The sequence below is a fragment of the Puma concolor genome, chromosome A2 (genome assembly GCF_028749965.1).
Source record: "Puma concolor isolate L17-30 chromosome A2, mPumCon1.1.hap2, whole genome shotgun sequence".
Taxonomy (NCBI): Eukaryota; Metazoa; Chordata; class Mammalia; order Carnivora; family Felidae; genus Puma; species Puma concolor.
In genome coordinates, this window is record NC_141668.1 from 13,763,630 (window position 1) to 13,791,138 (window position 27,509).

Sequence of the window (27,509 nt, forward strand, 5' to 3'; positions counted from 1 at the left end):
TCCCCCTTCACCTCCTGCCTCACTGAATTTCAGGATTAAAGGGGGCTGTCGTGAGGTCTACTTCATTCTTTGTTGGCATGCTACCAGTATTCTTCACACTTCATTAAAAAGCCATAAAAACAATCACAAGATCATTAGCACAGCCTTTCTAAAAGAAGCTTACTAAGGCTCACATAATTGCTAAGTCAAACATAGGACACTGCTCTGTCTGCTGTTAGCTCCGGATCCCTCAACACTGAGGAAACCACCAAATGGAGGCAAAAGGCAATCAGAAATGAGGCACAAATGTGAATTATGGCCCATGGGATGGAAACACTGAGCCGGAGGAGGGGCACCTGACCTGGCTCTTCAGGGGTTTCCAATACATAATGAAGGTTTCAGTCTGCTGCCCTCCAAAAGAAGAGCACTTCTAGGGCAACATACTTCCTGTCCTCATTGGACCAGTAAGCATTAAGGACATGAAGTTTTAAAAGAGAGGCAGATACATACACCTAAATATGTAGACGCCGGCCTCTAACTGTACTATTAGGAGATAACATTCCATGTGATGGAAATGATGTGAGGACAGGCAAATGCATTTTGTTCAAAAGGGGATCTTTAAGTTTATTTCAGAAGAATAAAATTCTTCCTAATTAAAACTGATTCCCTAACTCCCTAACCAACAGGGCTTCTCCATCAGAGTCTCTAACGTATAAAAATCTTATTGTACTCAACACCATTTCTTCTCTGTATTCATTTTTATCCAACTTCAATTTGATAAAACAAAAATCCTTCTATATGCTGGGTATAAAGTTTATACAAAGCGATGAAATAAAAGCACATGAGGAAAACGTAATGCTATGCCTGTTTCAGAGAGTAACAATCCTAAAAAAATAAACTAAAAATAAATCATTTCCTTAAGTTGTAACCACTTTATGCCATTGCTCAACCATCTAGTTTCCATTTTTCTCACCTTCAAAATGGTTTCAAACAGAACAACAGCCATACCTCCTGCAGTGTCCCATCTCCCCCTGCAACAATGATCACATCTGTGTTTTCCAACAGTTCCAGGAGTTTCTTGGCTTGGCCCTCATAATCAGTCTGAAATACAAAAGAAGACTTTGGTAAATTTATCATCCTAGGGCCATAAGATCAAAGATGTAAACATCTGGGATATTTTCTTTAAAGTTTTACACAAGTCTTTCCCCAAAGTCTGCATAATTGATAGGCATGAAAAACTAAGCAGCTATCAAAGCAATTATATATATACTTTTGTACTGTTTAGAGCTGGAAGGGACCTCAGAAACCATCTTTAAGCTTCTTTAAAATATAAAACTCGGGGTGCCGGGGTGGCTCAGTCGGTTCAGCATCAAACTTCAGCTCAGGTCATGATCTCGCGGTTCGTGAGTTCGAGCCCTGCTGTCACATGTCAGCACAGAGCCTGGAGCCTGTTTCAGATTCTGTGTCTCCCCCTCTCTCTGCCCCTCCCCCAGTTGTACTCTGTCTCAGAAATAAACACTTAAAAAAAATGTTAAAATATATATTTATACATATTTTTATATATATATTTATGTTACATAAATTTATGTTTATATATATATATATATATATATACACACACATATATACATATATACATATATATAAAACTCAAACCCAGTGATCTGTCTCCAGTTATACAGTTAGCTAGTCAAAGGACTCATTTCCAGTCCAGTGCAGATTCAATTACACTATTTACTGGGTGCCTTTCATCTGAAAGCAGGAAGTCATGTGTATATGCAAATACAGAGTAACAGATGTAATGAAAAGAGCACAGATTTGGGAACCCAAGAAACCCAGATTAAAGGCCAACCCTGCTACTTTGTAGCTGAGAGGCCTTAAACTCTCAGGAGCTTAATTTCCTTATCAATAAGATTATGTGTGTTGGGGGATGGGGTAATAATAGCTTCCCCTTAGTACTGTTGTAAAGCAGTATATAAAACTACTAAACTAGCAAGGTAACTGTTCATAACTTGTACTGTACTTAAATGAAAGGTTAGGTTTTGCTATGACTACACGTTAAAGATGTACAGGTATGATTCAGAGTAGTTACAACACAGTACCTAAACCTCACCATTTTTACTGAAAGTATTTCCTCAGATACGTATGCAGACTTCAATGAATCATCTAAGCCACTACCTCTAAAACCAAACATTAAATTTTAAAACACATAATGCAACTAATACTAAAATAGGAAACAGCCCTTCCTATTGACACTGTACAAGACACACTAATAGGCAAAGTGCCTGAGCGCAGTTAACACAGAGGAAAAAAGAAGCCCTGAACTAACACCATTAATCTTATGATGAATTATCCCACTTTTATTCTAAAAATGAAATGGCTGGCTTTATAGTTAAACACACGTTTGCAAATAGTTAATTTTTTTTAAAAAGAATATATGTCAATCCTGATTAAGAGGATGGGTTGTGAGTATCCCAGAATAGGCGATCGTCAGGAATCAGTATGGGTTCGCTAAGAACGAGGCATTTTGGACTATCCTCATCTTCCTTGACATTACTAGATCAGTAGATATGGGAAACTAGACAGACATTGTATCTGCTCTTTAGCAAGGCACCTGGCAAGCTATGTGATGAGGTCCTCGGGGACAAAATAGAGAAATGTGGGAACGATATGCTAAAAGCAGGTTAGTTAGGTACCAACTGAAGGTCTGTGCTCCAAGGGAGCAGCTCAGTGAAGTGACATCAAATTGTAGGTAGATTCCCAGTGATATTTCTTTAGGACTCTCCCTTGAGCCTTTCTCTATACAACACTATCAACAATAGAGGCAAAAGGTAATTTACTGAATATGTAAATGACACCCCTATTCCTCCTGGTCCTCTTACTCTACTTGATATTTCTTCTTGGCACTCATCACCATCCGACAAACCCTATGTTTGTGTATCTGTTTCCTATCTGATCCTTCCCTTTCCCACTTTGAAGCTCTTTGGGGACAGACATGGAAAGTTTATTTTGTTCAGCCTGTATCCCCAATACCTAGAACAGGACTTAGCTCACAGTAGACAGTCAATAAATACTTGCAAAAAAATTAATAAATATGAATATGTACATGAATGCACCAAAATTCTAAAAATTTTTGACAGATTTAATGGACAGTTATTTAAAAGATTACATTTATAAGGATAACATACTTGAAGATGAAAATTCCAAATGCACCAACAAAGGAAGGATTAAAAAAAAAAGCGGCCTAATGATATTAAATAAAGAAAAGTGAATCAAGACACTAGCTAGCATGACATGACATGATATTAGAGAACTGTTACTTGTGCTGGGTATAATAAGGACACCGCCGTTACAAAGAAAGGTAGTCTGATTTTTTTTTTTTAAGTGCATACTGAAGAATCTAGGGATTAAAATGACATGATGTCTGTAATGTACTTCAGAGAACCCAGCTGCCAGGTGAAGATGTGTGCTGGGGACCACATGAGCCAGACAGCAGCAGAACTGACCCACAGATACATGAGTCAGGCCATCTTAGGCCATCCCTCCTCAGCCAGGCCATGGGTGAGCCCAGTGAGACCAGCACAAGGGCAGCTCTGAACAGACCACTGACTAACAGAATCAGAAGCAGAGAAGCAGTTGTCAAGGTATTTCTTATGTAGCAGTAGATATCTAGTGTAGAAAGAAATACGGCAGTAATTATAATAAATGTTAATGGATTCAACGGTCCAGTAAAAAGACCAAAAAAAAAAAAAAAAAAGTTGGATCCTTAAAATACCCTGTTTTCAAGCCTTTACCAGCAGTACATCTAAAATATAAAGATACAAAAAGGCTGAAAGTAAAGGGATAAAAAAATATTACACCAAGCAAAAACCAACCAAAGCAAGCTAGAGTCACTAACACTAGAGAAGACAGACTGTGGCAGAGGTAATACTGGGGCTAAAGAGAATTGCTCTCGACAGGGTCAAAGTGCAAGACAAATGAGGTGACTTGAAACGGGAGAGCAATCTATCAACACCATCTCAAAATATAAAAACCAAAAATGAGCAAAACTACATAGAGAAATAGAAAAATCTGCACTAACGGTGGGAGCGTTCTAATACCCCTCTCTCTATAGTTAAAGCAGAAGGAAAAAACTCAGGGCACAGAAGACTAGAACCACACAACAAACAGACTTAACTCATTGGGCACAAGCAGAACATGGTACCCGATGACTGATACTCTTTCATGCATACGGGGAACATTTATGAAAACAAAACACACGCTAGGCCACAAAACAAGACTCGATAAACTTCCAAATGCTGGAATTGTATAGACTACATTCACTGACCCATAATGCAATCAAATAAGAAATCATTAACAAAATGCTAACTAGGAAAAAAGATAACTAGAAAAACTTTATATTTGGAAATTTAAAAACGGGTCTAAAGAACTCACTGGCCAAACAAAAATCATGATGGAAATTAGAAAATATTTTTTAATGAATGTTAATGAAAATATCATATATCATAACTTGGAAGATGCAGTTGAAGAAGTAAAGCAAAATTTATAGCTTGAAATAAATACAATGAAAAACGGTAAAACATAAATAAACATCCAAGTTAAAATGTCAGAACAGAACAGCGGAAAAAACCCTCAGTAGAATAAAGGAAACAATAAAGACAGACTAGAAATTAATGAAACAAACATAAACGAGAGGATCAACATGCCAAAAACTGATTCTTGGCAAGGATTAAATTGACATATCTCTCACAAAACTAATGAGAGAAAAAATGGGGGCACATATAAACAATATGAAGAATTAAAATGAGATACTACAAGTATTACAGAAACTTAAAGTCAAAAGGAGGAAATTAGGAACAACTTGGTATCAATTAATTTGAAAACTTCAATGCAATGAACAAATTGCTTGAAAATCGTGCCTTGCCAAAATTAATTCAAGAATAGAACCTCACTACTTCTAGAACCATACAAAACAATCTCCCCTCAGAGAAAGCTCCAGGTCCAGATGGTTTTGAGTTCAATCGAACATTCAAAGAAGAAATGTCAGTCCTACATAACAATTCTAGGATCTCTCATACGTGGAGCCTGAAACGTGCATTACAAGCACTCAGATGAATGTTAGCTCTCTTCCCCCTTCTCCCGTCCCTGGAGGCGGACAACTGAAGACCACATCTCCGACCAGCTGGACATGATAGGTCAACACGTCACGGTAAATTGGATTCAATTACCTTTGAATCTCTGATTTCATGAAAGTGTGTAATATTAAAAATAAACTACAGACTTACAAACATGAGAAGAGTGATTTTCAATGCACACGCCTCAGTACCCCCCATATACATATTGCTTCAAAGTTTTGGGGCTTTGAGTGGAGTCTTGGAGCGTCTTCTCTATAGCACAATCCTTCTAACTTACTTTTGTCTCCTTGTCTTAGCCAAATGTCACAAATTCTACAGCTTTACCACTTAAAATTCCTCACCAGAGAGAAAATGTTTACCTGTCTGTGGCACTACCAAGTAATTAATTACTCAAAGTGGAAATTTTTTTATTTTCAGGAAAAGAATTCTTACAGCTATTCCTACTTTCATCTTCTAAGAGACAGTAATTCCACGTCCTATCTTGCAGATGAAAGGAATCAAGTTCATGCTTCCATCTAATCTTACTCTGAAAATGAAAAGCTGGCAGTGCTTTGAAAAAAATAAAAATAAAACCACTTTTATTAATGATCAGAACAAAGACACAACGTTGATTCCTCTGTTCCCAGCTTCTTGTGTGTTAAGTGATTTCTGCTATGGAGTCAAGAGAAGAAGGTAAGTTATAAGAAGTTAGAAGAAGTTATAAGTAGCTCGGAAAAAATCAACACTCTGGAGCGTTCTTACCTTAACGACAGTCACATCCATGCCAGATAAGTGCAAAATCGGGGCAGCATTTTTTTCAAATAGAGTCCTGGCTTTGCTGTAGACAAAGGAAAAATACAAAAATGTTAACACAAGTTCTCAAGAGGGAGAATAAAAAGCCCAGCCATCCTCGCTGGAGTAGAACAAGAAGCAAATTTCCTCTATTTGTGCAAGTACAGGAAGTCGAACAATGAGTGATGAGCTTCTATGGATAGAAACGTAGATGCTACCACTCTGGGGCCTCCAGGAGTTTACCTTCTAATGCAATCAGCTCTTACCCATCTGGGATGCTTACAGTTCAGAGTCTAGTTCCTCTAGAGGAAGAATGTTCACTGCGTATGGCTCCCCTCAGGAAACAACATTTGATTCATTCAGCAAGTATTTACTGAGGACCTACTATGTGCTAGACACAGGTATAGGGGCTAGGGACACAGCACAACAAAGCAGACAAAAACAACTAGAACTTAAGTATAATGTAGTAAGTCCTCATGGAACTGATTTATATTCCAGGGGTAGAAGGAGAGTGTATTTACCATTTTTCATATGGCCCGAGGGAATAAACTGAACCCCACAGAATACTGATTAATTCTAACTCAGTGGACACAATTTTTGATGAAGAAATACACCATTTTTAACAGTTTCAAATACTAGAGATATCTCCATTTCTTGAGTTTCAAACCTGTAGTGAAATCCCAGGAGAAGGAGCAAAATTCTTTTCGATGAAGGCAGAATTTCTGCTAAGAAAGGGTAAGTTTGAAATTAATGTAACTTTAGGATAACCAACAGCTTGTCTGAAGCTCCCAGGCATAGTCACATACTTCTCTTTATTGCCCTATCACTTTGTATACACCTCTCTTAGGAATTTTCCTATTGCATGACGATCAGTGATCTGGCAAGACAGTCTTTGGGACAAGACTGAAAGCCTTCCAAAAACAGACACCGAATCTTATAATCCTTGCATCCCCCGGCCTCTAGGATTACATCTGGCACACTCAGAAGATATTTAATAAGTATCTGATGAATGAATGCACTAATGCATGAATGAATAAACCTGCCCCAAATGTAGACATGTAAATTCTGCGGAAAAGGAAACGACACAATTGTGAGGTGATCTAAGAACAGAAACAGAGTCCTTTGAAGAATGCCTGTGTTTTAAAAGCATCAAATACATCATTCTGACAGTGACTCTTGTCCAGTGCAGGTGAGGAGTCAGAAACACAGCCCAAGAATCAAGGGTTGCACAACTTGCAAAGAGTCCCCAATGGCATAGTCTCAGAGTTGAATAAATGTTAAGCGTACCAATCAGTTGACCTGTTTTCTGCCCAAACATTTTCAACTATCACATCGAAGAAGAACAAAAGCTAGAACTTTCAAAACGCCGAACCTCTAACTTTCACATCCACATTTATTCAGTCCTCTTTCAAAGACGTTTTTTTTTTGGGGGGGGGCGGTGCTTGGGTGGCTCAGTCGGTTAATTGTCCGACTTCGGCTCAGGTCATGATCTCACGGTTTGTGAGTTCAAGCACCGCGTTGGGCTCTGTGCTGACAGCTTGGAGCCTGGAGCCTGCTTCGGGTTCTGTGTCTCCTTCTCTCTCTGCCCCTCCCCCACATGTGCTCTGTCTCTGTCTCCCAAAAATAAATAAATGTTAAAAAAAAAAAGATTTTTTTTTTTAAAGCAGTTATGCATGCTTTGACTTTCTCACAGGCATTTTATACTAGGAAGAGACGCACAGGTAGCTCATGGGCCACATGTGCAGTGAGGCACAGACCAAATTCAACATTCTTTAAAAAGAAATAAGCACCAAAGGGCAGAGAGAAACACGTAACATTTCTGATTCTGAATTAAAATAGAAACGGAGAAGGTTGGACAAATTTTCACGAGAACCACTCAAAAAGTGTGTCTCCAACTCGTGATTTACACGAGCACGTCAGAAGCAAAGGGCGCAAATATCCCCTGCCCCGTCTAGTGCCCTGAATGCTTCTTAGAACAAGCAGGGAAGGCTACATGAAGACCTCCCTTTTCCAGCTCACCATTTCTGGGGCTTCACCCAACAGCAAAGGGCTGAGCTAATAATACTACAAATGCTTCTCCTTCCAGGGTTGTTTTCGTTACTAGATTGATAAGAAAAGATCAGCTAGAAGTGGATCAGCTCTCACTGAGAAGCACAACTATGGACCAATCTCAATCTGCTATTTTAATCATTTACAACAAATCGGTAAACTCCTCCAAGTTGAAGAACTAGGATTTGAACATTTGGGCTTTTATTCACGTCTTTACGGGATACGATGGCTACAGACAATCTCTAAAATGAAAGTGACTTTTTTCCCTTCTCATGTTCGATATAAAAAATTGAAAGTGTTACCAGGAAGAAATGCATTATTTATTACATAATTAAAGGTGAGATAGCACCAGAGCTAAAGGAAAACTTTATGTACCTACAGCAATTTCCAGGTTCACATACACACCAAAAAAACAATTACTTCTTAATGTATTATTTATTAATACTAAACACACAGTTATCTTATTTCTTAAAGCACCCATGTAGTTTTAAACCAGCACTACATAATGAAATAGCTACACAATGAATTATGAATTATGCGTCAGAGCAGAGCCAAGATGACAAAAATAGTGCAATTAAATAGTGAAAGCTTAGGGGAAAAAAAGATGCTGGAGAGCTGCAGAGTGGCGGCTGGCCAGAAGCATACAAGGGTTCACCTTGCTAAAAGGGACACTAACTTTAGAAGACTTTCCCTTGCCTCACCTTTAAAGATAAAGATTTTATACTCTTAGACAATAATCCACCTTTAGAAATGCCAATACCTTCACATGTAAAAATGTACACAGAACCTAAACTGCTCTAAAAAAGTTTCTTAATTTTTTAATGTAAATATCTAAGTAGGAACTTAATGTGTCATATTTTTCTTCATCAGAATTAGCAAGTTGCTAACTTACTAGGTCTCTAAAGCAATAGGACCTACAACAGTTATACTACAGTAGGCAGGGGGGAGTTACAAGCACTTTCGAGAGCAAGTAGAGAGCGTTTTGAATCTCGCCAACAAGTCAAAGTAATCACAGCGGCTTATAGTCCCCTTTTATCCAGTGCTTACAGGAAATAGAAACGCCCAACACATTATAGGCATTATCTCATCTAATCCTAAAGGCGTCTATTCTATATGGCAATTGTATAAGGTAGGAGCTATTACTTTCCCATTTCACAGATGAGTACACTGAGGATTTAAGTTATGTAACTCCCGTAGTACACAGAACCAAAGAGTATACAAGTCTGGTCCTTCCAACTCTGAAGCCCACAGAGTTCTCTGCCAGCTTCTGCCACAGGCCACCACTGTTTAGTTATCTTGGGTATTTTGATTATGTGGTGTGAGGACGAATGATCAACAGGCGTTAAGATTGGGATGTTCATGGGGGAGGGAGGTGGCTCTGACCAAGCCAGTCTGATAGGATTCAAGCAGGCAGAGTCAGTTCAGACAATCTGTAGTTAAGTGTCAGAAACTGCAGAACTAAAAATAAGGCCTGACTCCTCCTTCTATCTGTAAAGCCACACTCACTATTCTCAAGAAATTACTTCTTTCTTACTCAAGAAACTTATTTCAGAGACCCTGCGTTTTACACAAGACTACTTAGAAGCTGGTCCCAACTATTCTTTTTGTTGTTGTTGTTCTTAATATCATTTGACTTAGATCTTAAACGATCCAACCTAATACGTATTTATTAATTTTCTGATCCTCAGAAAAGACAAAAAGAATTGTTCTGGTCATTAGGGAGAATAAAAAATATTATTCCGCCCAACATACACACACACAACCTTTTAATCCTTACTATATTTTAAGAATAATTTTGCATCTTAGGGGCGCCCAGTCGGTTAAACGCTTGGCTCTTGATTTTGGCTCAGGTCATGAACTCACAGTTTGTGGGTTCAAGCCTTCATCAGGCTCTGTGCTGACAGTGCAGAGCCTGCTTGGGGATTCTTCCTCTCTCTCTTCCTCTCTCTCTCTCGCTCTTTCTCTGAATCTCAGACGCGCTTGCGCGCGCTCTCTCTCTCTCTCTCTCAAAATAAATAAACTTAAAAAGAATAACTTTAAGTTTTAAATGATTTTTTCTAAAAGCCTTCAAAATCTTTTTAAATTCACCTTTCCAACTAAATGAGAGCAGCACCTAAGAATGAAAAAAAATTTTTTTCCCTTATGGTTTTTTAAAATTTATACACCTTATTATTTAGAGCAGTTTTCAAGTCCAGAGTAAAAATGAGCACAAAACACAGAGAATTTCCACGGACGCTTTGTCCTGCTAAATGCACACACAGCCTCCCCCCCTCTCAACGTCCTGCACCAGCACAGGACCCTTGTTATGATAAATGAACACAAACATGTGATTATTAACCAAAGTCCCATGGATTCCTCACACCTGAATGCCCACCATGTCTTCACACAACTCTTCCAGGCCAGCCAGACCAGGTCACAGACTGTCATGGGACACAGGAGGGACCTAACTAGTCATTCCTGTCCCTAGCACAACCCCCGCCCCCTGGCCCATCTCCTCCATCAGGAAGACTGAGTGCTGTCAGTCTGCCAACCTCCAAAGACCTAGCTCAAGGTTCCCTCCTTCTGGAAAGGTCATTTCTGACTTCACAAGCCCACAGTGCTCTTGGCCATCGTGGAACATCCTGTGACAGAGAAGTCTCGATCATTGCCATCGCAACAGCAGGGGCTGTCCCCACACAGGGAAGACTTATGTGAGAGTGGTAATTCTGGGATTTTTATTAAACTGCAGCTAGACACGTTGGCTAAGCATCAGACAGCTTTACAAGTTACAGCTCATTAACTGCTGTTTCTCCATTACAAATTAATCATATTGCTAGATGAGTACTGAGCCTTCTTCTTCCAATTCCACACAATCCAACTAGCTGCCTGATAGTCCAGGATTCCCCCCACCCCTTAGGAAAAGGGAGGATGTGACAAATCACAAACTGAGCTACCCTTTGCAAGCTGCGGGATTGAGAAAAACCGTGGCCTTCTTCACTTGCGCATTGGGAGGAATGAGTTGGTTGCCAAACACCTAAAAAGGAAAGAAGAAAAGTTTTAAGCAAATGTCTTTTTATTCAGTTAGCGATGACATATATTCTTTCATTCCAAAGGCATTTACTTCCAGGAGACACAGTATCTACTCTGGGGGAAAAAATGTTCTTTCAGGATTTCATACTGACAAAAACACTGTGGGCAATAACAAAGTCTACCATTATTTAATGACAATCACCTAAATTCTAGAAGAAAAAAAACCCTGCTTCATCTACTAGAGGTAAGTAACTTTTCTGTTCTCCATAGGATACGGCCAGGTTTATTATAAACACATAATCAGCAAGGCCACAGTCGATCAGAAGGGAAGTTTAACCGGATTTGTCCTCAGTTTTCAGAGTATAATCTTTTTCTCCTTCAATTTATTACTAAAGCGTACTCATAAAGAACCTATGCGTTACCAATTAATCTTCATATTTTCAAAGCGCCTGGGTGGCCGAGTTGGTTAAGCATCTGACTTCAGCTCAGGTCATGACCTCGCAGTTCATGGGTTCGAGCCCCGCGTCAGGCACTGTGCTGACCGCTCAGAGCCTGGAGCCTGCTTCAGATCCTGTGTCTTCCTCTCTCTCTGCCCCTCCCCTGCTCATGCTCTCTCTCAAAAACAAACATTAAAATTTTTCATCTTCAGATTTTCATACATATAGAAAATAAACCTAATAGTCTATTGCCTCTTCCTCTTTGCGACCTTGTATAACTTGATAGCCAAATAGCATTAACTAGCAAGGAAAAGAATGACGACACTTACTAAGCACCCAGTATTTGCCTCTGTCCTACACATTATTCTTAGTTCTCAGAAACTAAGGAGGTATTAAATGTTCCCATTTTAATAGTTGAGAAAACCACGATTCAGAAAGATTAAGTCATATAGTTAATAAATCACAAGCCTAGAATTTACATGCGACTCCAAAGCCCAAACTTCTTCTATCTGTCAGCTCTGAAAAGCAGATAAAGGAGGTGGCGGCACTCAGAAGCACGCAGAACCGGATGCGCAGAACCAAGCTGGGAACAAAGGTGAGCTGGCGCTCTCCCACCTGGGCTGGAAAAGACCATCACCAGAAGGAGTGAGTAGGAAAGCTCCAGAGCCAAGCTTTCAGGTCTTTGATTGTGGAGAGCAGGTCTGGGCCAAGGAGGCAGACATCAAGTGTACAAGCACAAAGTAAAGTCAGGAGAAAAATGAAAGTTACACCAAGAGTTTTATTAAGTGACTCTAAATCCACTGAGTCCCTGACAATCCTGGGGAGAGCTGTTCTCATCACGCACAGTCTTTGAAAACAAAACAAAGCAAAACAAAACACTTTCTGAATGCTTCTGAAAGACCTACCATGTGTTTGTAAAAAGTTTCTGGTGTGTTCTAATTTCTACGGTTTTCAGTTTTGTTGAATTCAACCTTAAAATTTCACTGCCAAATCTCCAAACATTGTAATGTGTTCTTTCTCTAGCCATATCTTTTCTGGAATGTGGCCAGAAGTCATTTAATTAACTAGTTTCTCTGGCCTACCAATTCCAGATCTACAGTTCCAGATGATTCTCCCATGTCCTGGTTTCCTAGTCTCTCCAATTCTTACCTACCTCCAGTCTCAGGTTTACAGTGGGCTAAGGAGCTTATGTGAAGCTACAGTACGTTGAGTTTACAGGAGATTAAAAAAAAAATTCTTTCAAGAATTTAGACTGTAAAAGGAAGGACATAAACACAAAGAGTAATGAGAGTAGGCTCTAAGGATGAATTCACTTCCATCTGCCTGATGGAAGGAGGTCCATGGGTGCTGAGAAGTAAAGAATTAGAGCCGTGGGAAGAGGTAAATATGAGGGAGCAAATGGCTAGAGGAGCAGTCTCTGAGAAAGGAAGAGACGGCACTCAGAACAGAGGTGGACACATTTTCCTTAAACAAGAAAGAGAGGACCCTGTAACCACTCTTCCTTAGGGAGAAACAAAGAAGAGCGTCCCCTCCCGAGAAGATTTTCCAGTTGCTAATGGAAAATTAGCTTGGGGTGGGAATCACCTCGAATTTAATACTGAAATTTATTTGAAATTATATATATATATATATATTTTTTTTTTTTTGAGAGTGTGTGTGAGTGGGGGAGAAGGGCAGAGGGAGGGGAGGGAGGGAGAAGGGGGAGAGGGAGGGGGACGGAGGGGGAGGGAGGGGGAGGGAGAGAGAGGGAGAATCTCAAGCAGGGTTCACACTCATCACAGAGCCCAACATGGGGCTTGACCCCACGACCCTGGGATCATGACCTGAGCCAAAATCAAGAGTCAGACGCTCAACCGACTATGCCACCCAGGCGTCCCTTGAATCGATTTTCAAAACAGCAGAGCCATAGGAGATAAAAACAAACAACATAAGTAATCAAATTCTTAACCACAGATTTAGAACAGTTAGATAATCACCAAAGAGAAGAATTTATTAATAGTATCTATTGTCATTGTCATCTATGAAAACATTTCAGTAACAAATATGAGGCTTGCCACCACATCTTCTACTAAATACATCATACCTTTGCCGTTTTTTACTTCATGTTTCCTTTTTGGTATTTCTGATATCATAAGCTTAAATGACATACAACAAAAAGGCAACTCAGGAACTCATGGAATTTCACCTGCAAGGTATAATGTACAAACTTGGAGGGGATGGAAGAACAAAAACATGGTCTTGAACTTGAAAGGATTTTTTTTTAATGGTTTTTATTTTTGAGAGAAAGAGAGAGAGACACAGAGTGCGAGTGGGGAGGGTCAGAGAGGGAGAGGGAGACACAGAATCCAAAGCAGGCTCCAGGGTCTGAGCTGGCAGCACAGAGCCTGATGTAGGGCTTGAACGTGGAGATCAGACCTGAGCCTAAGTCGGATGCTTAACCGACTAAGCCACCCAGGCGCCCCATTCAACTTGAAAGGATTTCTAATTCAACCCTAACTAATGCAGCCAGATACAGGAATATTTAAGTGCAGCATCACAGGCCTGGGAGAACAACACACACATGGTATGAATCAACTGTGCTAAACAGGCTTTAAAAATATGAATCAACAGTCTTAAGAAGATTTGACTTCGAGGGGCAACACCTGCTCTGAACGGACATCCTTGGGGGTTATTTGGAGCAGGGGAGATTCAGGGCTTAGTCTGATCTTCAAGGACAACCACAGACATGAACAAACTCCCCGAGCTCCAACCGGCCCACGTAATGCACTCTTAGGTCGAATCCAGAATCAAGCATGTCTAAAGGGGTGGGCGTTAGAACTGCTCTTCACCAGATGGCTAACTTCCTCCAGCTCTCTTCAGAGCTGGCTCTCAGCCTGACTCATCCGGATAGTAGGAAAATCTCTCCAAACCGCACCGAGGCAAGGCACCGCGCAGGTCCCCTGGAAGAGCCGGGGTGTTCTGCGCAGTGGAGATAAAGCGGGTTTTCACTTTAGCACATTAAGTGACATTACCTGAGCTTCTTGGCAGGCGGCTCTCCTTAGCAGGTTATCACTATCAAAGCAAACAAAGAGAATGAACATTAGCTTTAGCAAGCAGGTTAAGATCCAAACAAGTAAGACTGGCTTTTTCAGGTATTTAAAAAAAGAAAGTACAACCCTTCCCTATAAAATACCCAAGTGAAAGTTTCTAAAAGACCTGTAACAAAGCACAGGCACTTGTGAAAAGTACTTTCCCTGAATGAAATCCTGTGTTAAGTATTTACATAATGGTAGACAAAATACCACTCCCTCCAGGACGCCCACATCCTAATCCCCAGAACCTGAAAATATGTCACCTTACTTAGGTGGCAAAGGGGCTTTAACAGATGTGATTAAGTTTAGGATCTAGAGATGGGAAGATGATCCTGGTTTTATGCAGGGGAGCCTAATCTAATCACAGGGGTCCCTAAAAGTTCCTGCCTGTGATCAGCACCAAAGGGGACTATGGAAAAATTGTCAGAAAGGTGCAAGTTTGCTGGCGCTGAGGATGGGAGGAGGCCGCCAGTCAGCGAATGGAGGTACCTTCTAGAAGCTGGAAAGGCAAGGAAATGGCTTCTCCCCTAGAGCCTCCAGAACGAGTGCAGTTCTTGTGGACACCTTGATTTTAGCCCAGTGAGACCCGTGTTGGACTTCCAACCCCAAGAACTGGAAGATGATAAATTCTTGCCATGTTAAGTCACTAGGTTTGCAGTGGTTTGTTAGCCCGGCATTAGAAGATTAACGTACCTATCCTGTACTTGTATTATCCAGTGGAAATTACTCAGGTCATTCTCCAGAAATAAATCTGATGTTTAGTTGCTTCTGCTACTGTTTTATCTGAATCTCTTATTTTTTATATCCCTGTCAGACACTCAATTATATCACAAGTGGAAAATTCTGGCATGAGGTGAAATTTTGGCTTGCAAAAATGAAAACATTCTGTCAGAAAAATGTTTGTCTATTTAACATAAAAGGTTCCTAAAATGTGTCTATGCCATTTATACTATAAGAGCATTTTAAATGGCTGATTGCCTACCAGACCCCAGGTCTTCTCCTTGTAAGAGTCTATCCTAATGCATGTTGATGGCGCGAAGATAGTAATTTGAACCTGGTTAACCACAGTTAAAAACACTAATAAACAATTTATAGGAAAGAACTGAAAGGAGAAAAGGGTTCTTTCACTTAAATTATTTCTAAAAAAATAAAAAAAAATACTCTTTTTAGACCATTCTCATAACATTGGAGACTTTGAATTTTACATTTTTAAAAAAAAAAATTTTTTTTAACATTTATTTATTTTTAAGACAGAGAGAGACAGAGCATGAACAGGGGAGGGGCAGAGAGAGAGGGAGACACAGAATCTGAAACGGGCTCCAGGCTCCGAGCTGTCAGCACAGAGCCCGACGCGGGGCTCGAACTCACGGACCGTGAGATCATGACCTGAGCCGAAGTTGGACGCTTAACTGACTGAGCCACCCAGGCACCCCGAATTTTGCATTTTTACAGTCATTCAAAACCTAATTTTGAGTTAAGGTTAAACTGAAAGAAATTAAACAACCTTTCGCTTTTTGCCATAGCTGCGGTCAAAGGCTACTCAATGATTTTTCTTCCACAGCCAGCCTGGAGAACCACCCCAGATTTCACAGAGCGGTCAACTTTCAGAAGAAAGCACTGTGTGAGGGAAGCACCCATGCCGCCCGTCTGTGGGTTTTTACCAAAGCACAACAACACTTAATTTGAAGGGATATGTGTCCCCTTTGTTTACTGCAGTATTATTTACAACAGCCAAGATGGGAAAGCAACCCAGTGTGCATCGACAGATGAATGGATACAGAAGATGTGGTATATAAATACAATGGAATATTATTCAGCCATAAAAAGAATGAAATCCTGCCATTTGCGAGGACATGGATGGAGCTAGAGAGTATAATGCGAAGCAAAATAAGTCAGAGAAAGACAAATAACATGATTTCACTCATATGTAGAACTTAAGAAAGAAAGAAACAAAGGGAAAAAAAAACAAAAGAGACAAACCAAAAAAGAGACTCTAACTAAAGAGTGGTTAGAGGGGTGGTTATGAAAGGGGAGGTGGGGGACGGGTAAAAGAGGTGATGGGGAATAAAGAGTACATTTATCAAGATGAGATCGCTTCTTGGCCTTTTGGCTAAGATCAAGTATATGATGGTGAGCGCCGGGTCATGTCTGGAACTGCTGCATCACTGTATTGTGCACCTGAAACTAATATAACACCATATGTTAACAATACTGGAATTTTCATTTAATTTAATTTTAAAAGTGCTCCCCATCTGAAACCTAAGAACAATGTGCTATTAAAATTAAAATGACACTCAAAAGTGCAGGCTGCTCTACAACAAACATTTTAGGGGAGCTAACCCTTTGTGAAATCTAGATGACAGGCACCTTTTACTGCCAGGCTCAGTCCCCACTTGCTTGAGTGACCATTCCCTCCTACCCTGTGGCAAAAGGTCGCTGCATAAGCTTCTCTCCTCTCCCCCACCAGAGATTCATAAATATTCATGTTTTGCTCTTCTACCCAAAAGCTCTCCATCAACTGCGCTCAGTGAATCGTCCTAACAGCAACAATTATATATGTAATTTAAACACACGCGCACGCGATTAGGGAAATTCAAGGCACAAAGTAGTAAAATATTTAAAAGTGATTAACATGACAACACCACTTTATAGTTGACTTGACACCTCACATCCACGACTTCTCTACCATGGCAAGGTAAAAATACTAAACCCTTGGTAACCAATAGATCACCAAAGAAAACTGGGTTCCTTGCAGCAACCTGAGCATTTGCCACTGGATCCCCTGGACTGGGCTAATCCTCAATCCAGCTTCCACACTGCCCTGGGGGGACCACTACCACCACGCAGAACTATGCTCCTCCAAACACCCACTTTAATGTATTTTTCCTATAAAATTACCTGTGCCTCCAGTCTTTTATACGACAGATACATCCTACGGATTACTCTCTACAAGGCTATAAAAGCTGCGTACCTGCCTGTATGTCCCCATCCCTTTCCCCCACCTGGCTCCCCTCCTAGCAGGGGCAGGCCCTTGAATGTGCCAGGCTCCTCTGGGTCATTACTAGATACCATCTGCCTTACTGTATTTCAGCCACATGGATTCCTGCAGACCTAGGTAAAAAGAGAATGACCCCAAATACAGACAAGAATATGGGTAGCACCTTGGATCATTTTTTTTCCCCAAATTCTTTTTCACTAGAAGTAAAATTTTGAATGTTAACTTGTGATTAAGTATATGATTAAAGACCTCAGTTCTCTTGAGCTTGCTAATACTACTTGATTTATCAGAGCACTATTCAAAATCAAAAGACTTTTTTATAATTAATTCCCTGGATTTTAATGTGCCAGATGGAATATGCTGTCAATGCCACCTGTGAGAAAGCTAGAATATGTACCAATTTAGATGCTACAAAAGAAAATCCCATTATAATCACAATTTTTTTAATATCAAAAATGGTATTAACTATCTTGATCTTGCTCTCCGAACCAAGCTGTTTCTAAAAATCACACATCCTCAAAGAAAAAATGATTTCTCCCATTGATATATTCTGATGATCTATAACCAGCTCTGAAAACTATTTCAAAAAAGAAATTCCAAAAATGTTTCAGGAAAGGCAGCTTTGTTGGAATAAAAGAGAAAATAACTTAAAATTCATAGAGCGACTTCCATGTGTCAGATATTATAGCAGCTGTTCTCACAAACCTTTAATCTTTGTAACAACCTTGCAAGACAGGCATTATATTCTCATTTTATGTATGAAGAAGTTGAGGCTCAGAGCAGGAACTGACTTGCCCGAGACCACCATGTGACTAAATGGTAGAGCTGGCATTCCAACCCATGCCAACTTGACCCTAAAATGCATGCTTTAATGCTTCCTCTTACCCTCAGAGAATCGTGAATGGGCAATACTCATTCATCTATCTACTTTATAGCACATTCATTCAATTAACCACATTACCTCCTAATCTCACTTAACTTTTAAAATTTGCATTCATATAATGTTTTTAGTAAGTTCAAGTACAATAAAGTTCCCAAAAGCAGCAGGTGAAATATTCATTGAACACAAAGTATTTGGTACGGTACAACGAACCAGATTGGGTCCTGACCTGAAATAGCTCTTGGCAAGTATTAGTGATAAAGTAAAAGACGGGTTTCTTTTTTTTTTTTTTTTTTTTTTTTTTTAAACGTTTATTTATTTTTGGGACAGAGAGAGACAGAGCATGAACGGGGGAGGGGCAGAGAGAGAGGGAGACACAGAATCGGAAACAGGCTCCAGGCTCCGAGCCATCAGCCCAGAGCCCGACGCGGGGCTCGAACTCACGGACCGCGAGATCGTGACCTGGCTGAAGTCGGACGCTTAACCGACTGCGCCACCCAGGCGCCCCAAAAGACGGGTTTCTTGATAAATGATATGCCAGGCGCTGTGCAGATGTCCTGGATATACTAGTGAATAAACCCAGCCCTCCCCTCATGAAGTTTACAGATTAGAAGGGAAGAAAGACAATTTGACAGGCAATCGTAAGGTGACGTGACTTTTATGTGCTCTATAAAAGGGGCACATTTAGGAATACCTAATCGAGTCTTGGGGGAATTAGAGAAAGCTTTTTATAGGAAGTGGCCCTCAAGTGTACATTTAGGGGAGAAATAAAAAGTAGCAAGGCAAAAATAGGGAGGAGAACGCAAAGGAAACAGCATGTACAAGCCTGAGAGCGTGAGGCAGGGCCAATATGGGACAGTGAAAGTTCAGGACAGCTGGAGGCCAGCCTGCGATGGGAGGAGCCATGGAAGAGGAGGGGAGGCACAGGACAGACTGCCACGGTCCTTTTAAGCTATTTAAGGAATCAGGGCTTTACCCTTAGGACATAAGAAACTTTTTTTTTTTTAATTTATTTTTTAATGTTTATTTATTTTTGAGACAGAGAGAGACAGAGCATGAACGGGGGAGGGTCAGAGAGAGACAGCGAGACACAGAATCTGAAACAGGCTCCAGGCTCTGAGCCGTCAGCACAGAGCCTGACACGGGGCTCGAACTCACGGACCATGAGATCATGACGTGAGCCGAAATCGGACGCTTAACTGACTGAGCCACCCAGGCGCCCCAAAACTTTTAAAAGGTGTTAGGAAGATACAGGATGTGGCCAGAGTGATGTGTTAGGAGGACCATTCCAGCTGCAGTGTGAAGTCAGCCAGCCATGGTTGAAGCAAAGACTGGAGCCAGGGAGACCAGGGAGGGTTCTCCAGGAATGCAAGACAGCCAGGACGACAGGATGACCACGGGAACCAGGATCCAGGAGAGGACAGAGGCAGCAGATGTTTTGGAAGCAAACCCAAGGGCTGGCCTGTGGGGAAGAAAGGGAAGGCAGGGGTCCAAGGCAGTGTCCACATTGTTGCACTGAGCCATCGGTGGAAGGCGGTACCACTCAGAAGTGGGCTGTGGTAGGGGACACGGGTTTAGGAGGGTGGAAGCTGGGCTTAGTTCTGGATTTGTCCATCGGAGATAGGGGTGAGTCCAGGTGGGGGTGTCCAAGGGACAGCTGGAAATACACGTGTGGAATTCCAACAGTAATCTTGACTAAAGATACATGTGGTAATGGAGGGATGAAAGCGGATCGGATGGTCTACGTGAGAAGGTGAGAAGCAGAAGCAGCCGAAGAGATGCCCTGAGCCCTGGGACAGATGACAGAGAACGCCGGATACCTCACGTACACAGACTGTACCTCATTTGAAAGCCAAAGGAAAAACGCAGTGGATAACTGAGGAAAGAAGTTAAGAACCACTTCCTTATCTCCCGTCACGCTCTTGATGCTGCAAAAACCACACGCTTTTGCTTTTCCTAAAACAGTGAACATTCCCCCTGCTAGGATCTGATCCCTCTATCCCCCATCCCTTTTAAAAACTAGAAAGGCCTCACCCGATGCCACCCACACCCTTAGCCCACCACACACAAAACTGCTGGTCTCCCCTTTCTTCCTTCACTATAACTGCCTTGAATTCATGGATAATTCACCATTTTCTCATTTTCTCTTCTGCACACAGCACCCCTTGTAGATAAAAGGTACTCAATAAATAACTGTTCAATAAATAAGTGGCAAATGTTTGATCAAGAGAGACTGACTCACTGTGCTCACAGGCAGACTTTGTCCCGCAGGAAAAACTGAAGGTGATTCTTTGTATGAGTGTTTGGCATTCTTGAAGCCACAGACCCACCTGAGATAGCTCTTCTCTGTAATTACCACCAAAGGGCAAGAGAAGAAATCACCGTGGTACAGTTGAGGATGAAAAGTTAAAACAGTCATGGAAACCTGACCAGATCAAGAACCGTGTGTGTGCGCGCGTGCTTGGGGGAGTGGGTAAAAGAACTAGTTAAATGAGGAACTAGAAAGCTAAATGAAGAACTCCTTCTGGTATACTAAGAAGCATCCTAAGAACTGTCCCAGTGGCTGAGTCTGTTATCAGAGAAATTCTAGATTGCTCGTGGATCAAAAATCTGAAGGTGAAGCTGAAACCCTGACACACACACACACACACACACACACACACACACACACACACACAAAGTACCGTATATAAATTCCAAGTCCATGTTCTTTCTACTACATCATGCGGTCTCCCAAGAGAACTGAAGTTTAGCACAATTTAACATGTAGTCACATCAAAAAGGGGTCCCTGAAGGGGTGCCTGGATGGCTCAGTCAGTTAACCAAGCAGCCGATTTCAGCTCGGGTCATGATCTTGCGGTTCGTGAGTTCGAGCCCCAGGTCGGGCTCTGTGCCAGACAGCTCAGAGCCTGGAGCCTGTTTCAGATTCTGCGTCTCCCTCTCTCTCTCTCTCTGAACCTCCCCAGCTTGTGCTTGCTCGCTCGTTCTCTCTCTCAAAAAGAAATAAACGTTAAAAAAAAATCATTTTTTAAAAGGTCCCTAAAGATCTATCTGCTCAGTACTAAAATGCAGGTCCTTTGACAGAAATCAGAAGCTTCTGGATTAGGAAGTGAAAAAAATCTGCTGATGTCACTCTGCCTGAGGCTTTAAAAGAATACAAACATGCCTGCTACCACAGGAAATGGGATGTTCACAATTTATTCTGAGCCATAAATGTTTTATTTATTACTTTAGGACTGCAAAGTAAGATAAGTTGTAACTTCAATAACAACTTTGCATGTTAACAAAAAAATCATATTGATCTATCCAATTTCCCAAAAACAGACATTTCCCACTACAGTCTAGAAGCAAACTGTATAGCAATTTCTACCACCAGCTTTTCCCCTGGTGCATGCAACCCAGTTTCTGTTTTATACAAAACAGATTTCAAGTTTAGATGTTTACAGCAACTACTTCAACTCACCCAAGCCTACTCGAGTAATTAAGCATGATATTGCCAGGGGCGGTGAGCACTGGTTGTCCATGGAACAGCCTGGATGGAGTGGAGATGGAAGGAGAGACAGAAAAAACCATAGAGAAGGGATTCTCTTATGTGCACAGCAGGGAGCTTTGTCAAGCACACATCGCCCCCACCCGAACAGATAGTGGCGGCGGCAGTGATCAGTGTCACCCGTGAGAAAATGGTGATCATCTCCGCCCAAGGGAAAGACTGGTCACCAAGCGGGAAGATATGCAGTGTGTTCGAGAAGAACGCTCGAAGATCTATTCTGGACCTAAAGAAGGCTCACTCGGAGAGACGTAAATGGGGAACGTGATGGGTTACAAACTCTAGGAGAACGATAAAAACACTTATGACTTTCAGAAGGATTTTAGGGCCTTCCGGTCTGGTCTTCCCGTTTAACCAGAGAATGATGTCCCTTCTGGTTCTCCAGGCCTCCGCATGATGTGCTACCTGCGACTTCAGAAATTTGTATCTTCTTACCTCTCCCAACCATAATGAGATAAAGAAGCTCCCTAATGTCGTGAAAGTATCAAGCCTCAAGAAGAATTACTACTGATAAGCATACGTTGAGTGGTGACTGTCTTCATTTTAATGACCCTTAGAATGCACAAAAGAAGAAAGAAAATAAGGAGGCAGGCAGGCAATCGCTGGCATTAAAATTCTGTCACCCCTGGTGCTGTCGGTGAGGTTTAGCAAAGGAGGAAGGAAGCTAAAGTCTACCATCAACTGTAAAGGACAAGGGTTCTGGGCTAGTGACAAGGATACACCGAACTTGGGTTCAGGAGTTCTGAGGTCAAATGGTGGTATATTTGGACTTCTTTCCCTGGTGGTATATTTAACAACGCAAGGATCAACATTTCCAATAACACTATAATGAAAGCCAAGGGCATTTTCCCCAGACTGTATTTACTAAAACAGGAAGGGGGAGTGGGGAGAGCCCCAGTCACTCAAGTCCACAAGTGAACAAGAATGGATAATGCAGCACTGAAATTAAAAAGCTAGCAGAAACCGCTACTCTTGTCAGTTTTACACAAGGTACTCTTATCTACTCCTGTATTAAAAGGCAAGAGAGAAAATGTTACAGAGAGGTTATGTCAGCTATTCGAAAAGATACCGTAGGCCGAGTCCCTTCTTCCCTTCCTCCTACCCTCCGAGTTGTGCTCTATAAACCACATGCATAAAGGGGTATTCACCCTGGGCTCCAGAATACAGGACAGACCTTCTGACCTATAAACTCATCAACTATTGTCAGCATTTGTGCTGTTTCGTGACATACAATATTGGAGATGTCAGTTACCACCTACAGAGGGGTTAGTTTAGCCTGAGCTTCGACTGTTCTCTCTGCAGTGCTTGGAGCAGCTAATACCACTGATAGAAATATCACTAAAAATGATGTGAAATCAATAAAACAAAACATAACTTAAATATATCTCCTGCCCTTCCATCTCAGTCCTCTCCGCCCCACCCCACCCCCCCACCAATAAACATATGGGAAAGAATAATACAGATTTTTTTTTTTTAGAAAAGAACAAATCTGTTTTCTAAATAAAATGACAAAAGAGCTAAAAGGAGAGGGAATATAATTAAACTTCATTGCACTTAAAAAAAAAAAGTTCCCTATTCCCTATCAAATCTGGGCTGACAGGCATGTTATTTAATTGCCCATAAATGAGCTTCTTTAAATAGCACCTATTAATACCCCAAACTTCAGCATCAGCCTGCACAGAGAGAGAGAGAGAGAGAGAGAGAGAGAGAGAGAGAGAGAACGCTGAAATGGCTGAAAAGCAAAACAAACTGCTTTCTTAAAACCACAACAAAATGTGAAATGAGGAAAAGCCAGGAGGGGAAAAATCCCTCGCTACCTTCGGCCCGTGCTGGACCAGCCAGGCCTGGGACCACCGACTGCAAAGGCAGAGGCTAATCTCAACGGATGTCAGGGTAAAACATCTGCTTTGTCAGAACCCCAGAGATCCGGAACAAAATGAAGCCCAAGACATTACTAAAACCATAATGTGTACCCAAAGAAATAATACAGGTCTAGTCAAGTGTGGCGCATGCATAATTTACCCCTGGAATCTAACATATTTCCCCCTGGATCTGCTGTCAGAGTCTCTAACTCAACATAGCTTAAAGGGAAGAGAATAATACCTCCTCCTTAAACCAATTCTCCCTGGCGACTTGCCTCTTTCTGTATCACCAATTATCCTAGTCTTGAAACCAAAAAATGACTTACCTTCCTCTCCTTCAGCCAAACAGCCAGTCCATCATAGAATGATAATAAGAACGAGCATTTACCAAGGGGAAGCTAGGAGACGGGCACCTAGTAGCAGGTACTAGGAAATGCATCATCTCACTTAATCCTTACAACTAACCTGCAAAGCAGATCTCATTAGCGCCATTACCCCAGAAGGTGACTGGGGTGCAGAAGTTGAAGGGATTAAGTACTTGATAAAAGTCGCAGCTAGTAAATAGCAAAACGCAAACCAACCAGCAGGCTACCTGCCTACAGTGCTCATGCTCAGATATTAGTCTATCACAGTCTTTTTCCACCCATTTATTTTCCCCCTTCCAATGCCATCACTGTGGTCTGGCTTCTCTTAGCTTCTATGATGAAATGCCCTCCCAAACCACACGCCCTCCCCCTCCAACGTATCTTGCCCAAGGGTGCTGGACTAAGCTTCCTGAGTGCCACTTTGCTCATGACATGCTCCTCTCCTTAAACAGCTTCACTGTATCTCCACTGCTCACCAAATACTACAAACTGCCTACAAAGACTTCCATAATTGAACTTTTTCTCCTATTCTACCAAAAAAAAAAAAAAGTAACTGTAGTCTATAGTGAAGTCAAATTCTTTGCTAATCTCCAAAAATACACTGCATTTCCAGTTTCTGCCTATGCTCAAGGCATTCACATCACCTAGCACACTGTCCCACTCACCGCAAGGCCCAACTCCAAACACATCTTTGTTATGAGGCTTTCTCTGATAAGGATGGAAAAGCCAGAAGACGAAGTGCTATTTCTGATGGAGAGCTTTTTTGTGCCTGGCCCTATTCTAAGAAAATTGGCATGACAACCCAAAGAAATGAGTTCCACTAGACAGAGAATTGAAGTTAGAGTTTAGAGAGAATTGAAGCACAGCGAGGTTTCACAGCTGGGCAGATGGAAAGCCGACATTGGAACACGTATGGTCACTCCTCCTCTTAACCACGTGGCTCTAGTAACTCTAAGAAGCCACGGTCTTCACTTTCTAATGGGTGGACTAAGCTGACTGCCTCCCAATCCACTGACCGATCTTAATATCCGCCAAAGCAGGACAACCCCACACCACGTACTTCCTGACACGATACGGGAAGAAATCCACAACACGTGTATGAAGCATGCTTCCCCTAAAAATTAAACCTGAATCTAATTCTGCCTCGGGAGCCGTGATCCTCAATCTCAGTATACACACAAATCCCCTGGGGACCTGGTTAAATGCACATTCTGACTCAGCAGGTCTGGGTTGGGTCCTGAGACTCTGCGTTTCTAATCCATTCCCAGGAGGAACTGCGCTGCAGGAGCACGGCCCACGCTTTGGACAGCAGCAAAGCTCTAGCACCTGGGTCTGATCGCCAGTTTATAAGACACAGGAGAGACAGGGGAACAGACTCAGGGCTGAGACTACAATGAGAGTAAGGCATTCACCTCAGGTGCAAAATTCACGCCAAAAAAAACCACAATGGAGACAATTAATAATTCTAAAAATCAAAATGAATGCAAAAGACCCATGATGAACACAGTATCACGGTTTGAAATAAACACAGAACCAATTCACCGATTTTTCTCCTTGCCTCAGGCCCCCACAGGACTCTGCGCAGCACTGAATGGTATAACTTATCCACCAAATCTCGATTATGAAAAACTCTCCAGGGAAAAGGCAGACCTGCCTGGTTTTGAAAATAAATAAATACTTTAAAAGAAGGAGGGGGTTATAGTTCGAGAGGCTTTAGAAATAGATACTAAATGCAATGTGTCAAAACTTGTTTTGATATTGATTTGAACAAACCATAAAACAAAGAATGGGGGGATAGGAGGGAAAATATACACAGGCTGGATATGAGAAGACATAAAAGAATTTCAGGATTGTTAGGATCATAATAATGCCATTGTGATTTTTTAAGTTCTTACTTATTAAAGACAAGGTACCGAAGTATAAATGATGGAAGCTAGAATTTCTGAAAATCTGCATCAAAATATTCCAGAGGGGCAAAAAGAAAAGTAGAGAAATGAAATGAGATCAGTAAAATGTTGGTATTTATCGAGGCAGGGTGAGAACACATGGGGATTATACTATTCTGATTTTTATATGACTAAAATCTCCATAATAAAAAAACTTTAATCTTTTCTTAGGCACCCCTGACATTTACTTTGTACCTTCAAACAGGACCCAGCACAGAGCGCCTCATGCATTCATAATAAAAGTAACTGCTCTTTTAATTTGTGCCAGCAGCTGTGATTATGTCTCCTAAGTGTCACAATAAGGTTGTCAGAGGTTATATGGATGAATAAGGTGAAGTTTAACAAGGTTGAATAATCTGCCCAAAGTCACTCACCCAGCAAGTGGCACACGCAAGGCTCGGACCCAACTAGCTCAGAAGCCCAGACTTGAAGCACTACGTTAAAGTATCTGTCTTATGTCCTATGGGGTCTATGACAGAAGACAATCTTCAGTTTACGGCTCTTCATTTCTCCCCGGCTCCCTTAGATACAGGAGCCATTTCCAGAGGTTAAGGTAAGGACTACATGGTTTGGTATCAGGGCTCTCCCACTTTTTAGCTGTGTGACCTTGGGCAAATTACTTAATCTTGCTCTCCCTTGGTTTCTGCCTCCTTCTAGGGTTATTAATCTCACACTAGTAGGAGATGAATAACCATCTCAAAGTTGTTCAGAGGATAAAATGAGTTAATAAACATAAAGTGCTTAGAATCACGTCTGGTATATGACAAGCCCTGATCGAGTGTGAGTGATTATCATCATTACTATTACCAAGTTCTCGATAAAACTGAATGACACTCGACACACCCCTCGTGCCAACTTAAAACCACTTATTTTTACTTCTTCTAAGCAATTGTTTTTTGGCCACAGAACTTGAAAGGTGAGCTCCCACCCGTGCTGGTGAAAGCTGATGATACAGTAATCAAGATTAACCTTTCTATATTCAGAGGGAAAAAACTCCAATATTAATAAAAACCTAGGGACACACGGCCCAGGACCATCACTTAGCTTCGCATTTGCTTTGCAAGTTTCACGTTCAGGGATTAATAGTGTCAATGGGACTTTAAAATCCCCAAGAAAGTATCAAGAGTTCTGGCTGAGAGACTAGACGCCCCACAGAAATGAATGGCGGGAGCCCTGGGTCACAGGCCCAGGTGGGTGACTGAACCAGTGCCGGAGCACGGAGCCAAAGGACGGAGCTGAGCACGAGGAGCCAGAACAGAGGAAGAGCAGGGCTACTGTTGACTGCGGAGCCAGGAAAGGAAGTTCAGAACCTGTGCCAAGGCTCACCAACCAAAATCCCAGGGAGAGAAACCAGACCCAGGACGAGCAAGCACGAGATCCCCAGAGATGAAAGCAACAATGGGAGCTGAAATCAGATGCATGATGGTCCAGACCAAGCCAACTGTAACTGCTTACGCCCC

General features: G+C 41.5%; 1 protein-coding gene across 5 annotated transcripts in view; it reads right to left on the minus strand.

Moving 5' to 3' along the window:
- The window catches only part of AGK (acylglycerol kinase), an 80,796-nt gene that overhangs the window by 38,758 nt on the left and 14,529 nt on the right, over positions 1-27,509 (minus strand). For 3 of the 5 annotated variants that reach the window (XM_086688509.1, XM_086688522.1, XM_086688515.1), the window contains exons 3-6: positions 14,392-14,431; positions 10,868-10,947; positions 5,856-5,931; positions 988-1,080 (exon numbers count right to left, since the gene is read on the minus strand). In XM_086688509.1, coding sequence (XP_086544635.1) covers positions 988-1,080; positions 5,856-5,931; positions 10,868-10,947; positions 14,392-14,431 — 289 coding nt within the window. Of the gene's footprint in view, positions 1-987; positions 1,081-5,855; positions 5,932-10,867; positions 10,948-13,463; positions 13,583-14,391; positions 14,432-27,509 lie in introns of those variants that run through there. The other 2 variants (XM_086688527.1, XM_086688530.1) reach the window with 2 other exon arrangements.